The sequence below is a fragment of the Grammomys surdaster genome, unplaced genomic scaffold (assembly GCF_004785775.1).
Source record: "Grammomys surdaster isolate TR1022 unplaced genomic scaffold, NIH_TR_1.0 242, whole genome shotgun sequence".
Classification (NCBI taxonomy): Eukaryota; Metazoa; Chordata; class Mammalia; order Rodentia; family Muridae; genus Grammomys; species Grammomys surdaster.
Genome location: NW_021604687.1, coordinates 10,411,472 through 10,416,008, shown reverse-complemented (window position 1 = coordinate 10,416,008; position 4,537 = coordinate 10,411,472). Strand labels below are relative to the sequence as shown.

The 4,537-nt window shown below is 40.9% G+C and overlaps 1 protein-coding gene across 1 annotated transcript; it reads left to right on the top strand.

Annotated features, from left to right (window-relative positions):
- The first annotated feature begins 529 nt into the window (after window positions 1–529).
- On the top strand, window positions 530–1,429 carry LOC114627002 (putative vomeronasal receptor-like protein 4). Its single transcript, XM_028774665.1, has one exon. The coding sequence runs from the start codon at window positions 530–532 to the stop codon at window positions 1,427–1,429; it is 900 nt and encodes a 299-aa protein (XP_028630498.1).
- The last annotated feature ends 3,108 nt before the right edge of the window (window positions 1,430–4,537 follow it).

Genomic DNA, 4,537 nt, shown 5'->3' with positions numbered 1-4,537 from the left:
AAAAAAAGTATACTTGCAAAACTAAACATCGCAAAAGAATGGAACATAAGACAGAATCACTGAATTGTTTTAATATCTTTGTAATTTTATTTCCAATCCAACATACATTTTGTTCAGTTGTAAATTTTTATGGATATTCAGTGCTTGTCTCTACCATTTTATGTATTAAGTATAAAATGAAAGAAATTATATTAATAGTATAGTATGTCTAAGTCATTAGACTCGGGTAAATCAGGTAAAATTTTATTATGTACAAGTATGACTGTGAATACATTTATTATCTGTAATGTTTTAAATATATATAGAAGATACATGGAGAATATCTAGACATGTATGTCATGATGTACACACTGGGACACCAAAGATAAACATAGAGGTTAATCAGGAATTAGTATTGAAAATAGAATGATGATGTAGACAATGCTGTCCAGTGAATCACAAGTTTGATTCGTTCTCTGTTGCTTTTTTTTTTCCAGGAATGAGAAATATGCTTCCAACTATACTCGTAAAATGAATACACTTTCCACTTATGTTTTCATTAGAGAATGTCCTTTATTTTCAAGCTGGGCTTGGAGTCCTAGCCAACATGTTTCTTCTAGTTTTTTATATTTTCATAATCCTAAGTCACAGACCAAACTTCATTGACCTGATCTCCTGTCAACTGACCTTCGTTCATATAGTGATGATCCTCACTGGAGGAAATAGCATGCTTACAGACATATTTGAGTATCTGAATGTTGAGAATGACATCAAATGTAAGGCAACTTTATACATAAACAGGGTGATGAGAGGCCTCTCTATCAGCATCACCTGCCTCCTGAGTGTGTTCCAGGCTGTCACAATCAGTCCCAGTACCTCTTGTCTGGCAAAATTTAAACACAAAGTAAAAAAATACATGATCAATGCTTTATTTTATATTTGGTCATTCAATTTTTCTCTTACTATTAACCTGATCTTCTATGTTGGTGGTTTTACCAATGTGAGCCAGACCAAGCAGATGAACGTTGTTAAATCCTGCTCACTCTTCGCAATGAACTACATCAACAGGGGAATGATTTTAACACTATCAACCTCCAGAGATGTGTTTCTTGTAGGAGTGATGCTGATCACAAGTGCATACATGGTGATTATCTTGTTCAGACATCAGAGGCAATGCAACCATCTTCATAGCATCAGTCATCTGAGAGAGTCCCATGAGAAAAGGGCCATCCAGACCATCTTGCTCCAGGTGGTTTTCTTTGTGGTCATGTATTGGGTAAACCTCATCATCACATCCATCTCCTTCCTGTTATGGATGTACAACCCAGTCATCCTGACTCTTCAGAAGTTTGTGATGAATGCCTATCCTACAGTTACTCCATTGGTACAAATCACTTCAGATAAGAGAATAATCAATGTGTTGAAAAACATGCAATCAACATGTCCCTAGGTTTTTCTTTCAATTTTTACATATTCACTTTATATCTGACTCACAATCCCCCTTCTGGTTACCTCCTCCCACAATCCTTCCCGCACACCCGCTTCCCCTTCTCCTAAGAGAGGATTTGCTTTCCTTGCCTTGGCATCACCCAACCCTTGCACTTCAACTCTTTGTTAGGCTAAGGGATCCCTTTCCCACTGAAGCCAGAGAGGCAGCCCAGATAGAAGAACATGTTCCAAATGCAAGCAAGAGCTCCAGTTGTTTGGGACCCACACAAAGACCAAGCTTGTATATCTGTTACATATGTGTGGGAAGTCCTAGATCGAGTCTGTGTATGTTCTTTAATCAGCAGTTCAGTCTCCAAGAGACCCAACGATCCAAGTTAGTTGCTCTGCTGGTCTTCCTGTGGAGTTCCTATCCTCTTTAGGGCACAATCCATTCTCTATTCTTCCGTAAATGTCTCAAGGCTTCATCCACACTTTGGATATGGGTATCTACATCTGTCTGAGTCAGCTACTGGGTGGAACCTTTCATAGCCAAACCATGCTACACTTCTGTTCCAAGCATAACAAAGTATCACTAATAGTGTCAAGGATTGGTGCTTGCCCATGGGATGGGTTGGGCTAGTTATTAGTTGGCTATTCCCTTAGGCTCTGCTTCATCCCTCATTCCTGAATTTCTTATAGGTGAGATAATTTGGGGGTTTAAAGTTTTGTGGGTGGGTTGCTGTCCCTATAGTTCCACTGGGGTTCCTACCTGACCAGAGGTGTCAGCCTCCCAGGTGTCTATATCCTCAATGCTGTGAGTCACTGTTAAGGACACTCCCATTAATTCTTTGGTGCCTTCCCTATCCCAGGATATGACCCCTACCTCTTCCTGTCCCCATTGGTTCCAGGTTTCCATTCATTCTTATGGCCATCTGGCTATCATCCTTGCCTCTCATCACACTGGACTTTGAGGGCCCCAACCGCCTGATACCCTCTCTCACCCAGTTCCTTTCTTCATCTGCCTTACATGACTTTTCCATCCCCCCTTCTATATGAGGCTCAAGCATCCTTGCTTGCGCCCTCCTTTCTTTTCAGCATTCTTGAATCTCTGGAGTGTAGCATGGGTATCCTGTGCTTTAAGGCTAGTATCTACTTATACGTGAATACATACCATGCATATTCTTTTGGAACTGAGTTATGTCACTCAGAATGATCCATTTTTCTACAAAATTCATGAAATGTTTGTCTTACTGTAACTGAAACACTCCTCCATGGCTGGTGCAACTGCAAACTGGTTCATCCATTCATGAAATCAATCTCGCAGGATTTCAGAAAATTGGAAATAGTTCTTGCTGAAGACCCAGTTACGTAGCTCCTGGGCATATAGCCAAAATAAACTCCATCATACCATAAGGACACATACTCCAATATGTTCATGGAAGCTTTATGCATAATTGCCATAAACTGAAAGCAACCCAGATATCCACCAACTGAAAAATGGATACAGAAAATATGATTCACAATGGAATAATCCTTAGCTATTAAAACAAGGAAGAACATCATGAATTTTGCAGGCAAATAGATGAAACTAGAAAATATCCTGAGTGAGGTAATCCAGATCCAAAAGGGCATGTATGGTATGTGCTCACTGATATATTGATATTAATTATAAAGTAGAGGATAACCATCATAAACTCCAGAGACCCAAAGAAGTTAAACAAGAAGGAAGGCCCAAGTGAAGATGCTTGAAGGGCAAGCAAAATAATCATAGACAGAGGGAGGAAGGGAACTGCATAGGAGCAGGGATGGAAAGGGAAATGTGGGGTCAGGATCAGGTATCTGCAGAAAGATACTGGAGTGTGCCAGAGAGCTGGGAGAAAGAATGGAAATCTGTAGCTGCAGGGGTTGGGGTAGGAGGAATCTCTTGGAAGCACAGGAGACCTGTGGTTGGGGAGTCTTCCAAGAGTCAATGTGGGTGACCTTTGCTGAGATGCCTATCAGTGAGGACATGAAAAAAGAGAAAATCCACCTCAGTGGTGGACAACAACCCACTCACAAAGCTTTCGACACAAAATCCGGTCTAAAAGTAATACAGGGACAAAGATGGAGCAGAGACTGAAGAAATGGCCAAACAATAAGAAGTCCAACTTGAGATCCATACCCTGGGCAAACAGCAACCCCTGATACTTTTAATAATACTCTATGATATTTGCAGACAAGGGTCTAGTATACCCTCCTCTGAGAGACTCTACCCACAAATCTGTCTGATTTGACTTGGACAGATGCAGATATCCAGAAATATTGGACTGAGTTTCTTGATTCTTATTGAAGAGTCGAGTGTAGGATTGAAGGCCCTGAAATGGATAGGACCTCCATAGGAAGACAAAGAAAGTCAACTAATCTAGATCCTTGGAAGCTCATTGAGCCTGAGCCACCAACCAAAAAGCATACTTGGGCTGGTGTGAGGGCCCTGTCACATAGGACTCCCTTGTCTGTCCTCAGTGGGAGAGAATACTCCTAATTGGGCAGAGACTTTATGTGCCAGGCAATAAAGGGGCATTAAGGGGGTTGGGGGCTCCATCCTCTAAGAGGAGAAGGGTAGATAGACAAAGGGAGGGACTCTTTGAAGGGAGACTGGGTAGGGGGAAAGTATTTGGAATGTAAATAAATAAGAAATGAATTAAAATAAAAAATTAAATGGTCCTGATAAACTCTTTAAAGGTACTGCTGAAAAGTCACAAGCAGGCTTCTGTGTTCTGTACTGATCTCAACATTCTTAGTTTATAAGCACCCACAGAAAATCCCACAGAAAAACCCACCGAGATCTCAACATGTAGTGAGAATTTTGGTTTCTTGGAAAAAAAACACAATAAGATGATAAGAATGTTTGTTTTACTCTCAGGCTTGGGGATTTGGGGATGGTTCAGACTGTCCAAAGCAGCTGTCTATAATTTTCCTTGTGCTCTACCAGGGACATGATTTTGCCAGCTGCAGAGAGTCATTGTGAGTATGTGACTTCTGGAGTTCAAAAGACTTTTCAGAGATCCCAAGTTCCAGGAAAAAGCAAGTATCCTAATTCTCATTCTCTCTCTCTCTCTCTCTCTCTCTCTCTCTCTCTCTCTCTCTCTCT

Coding starts and splice junctions, on each gene's coding strand:
- LOC114627002 (XM_028774665.1), top strand. CDS start 530: ATGTTTTCATTAGAGAATGTCCTTTATTTTCAAGCTGGGCTTGGAGTC.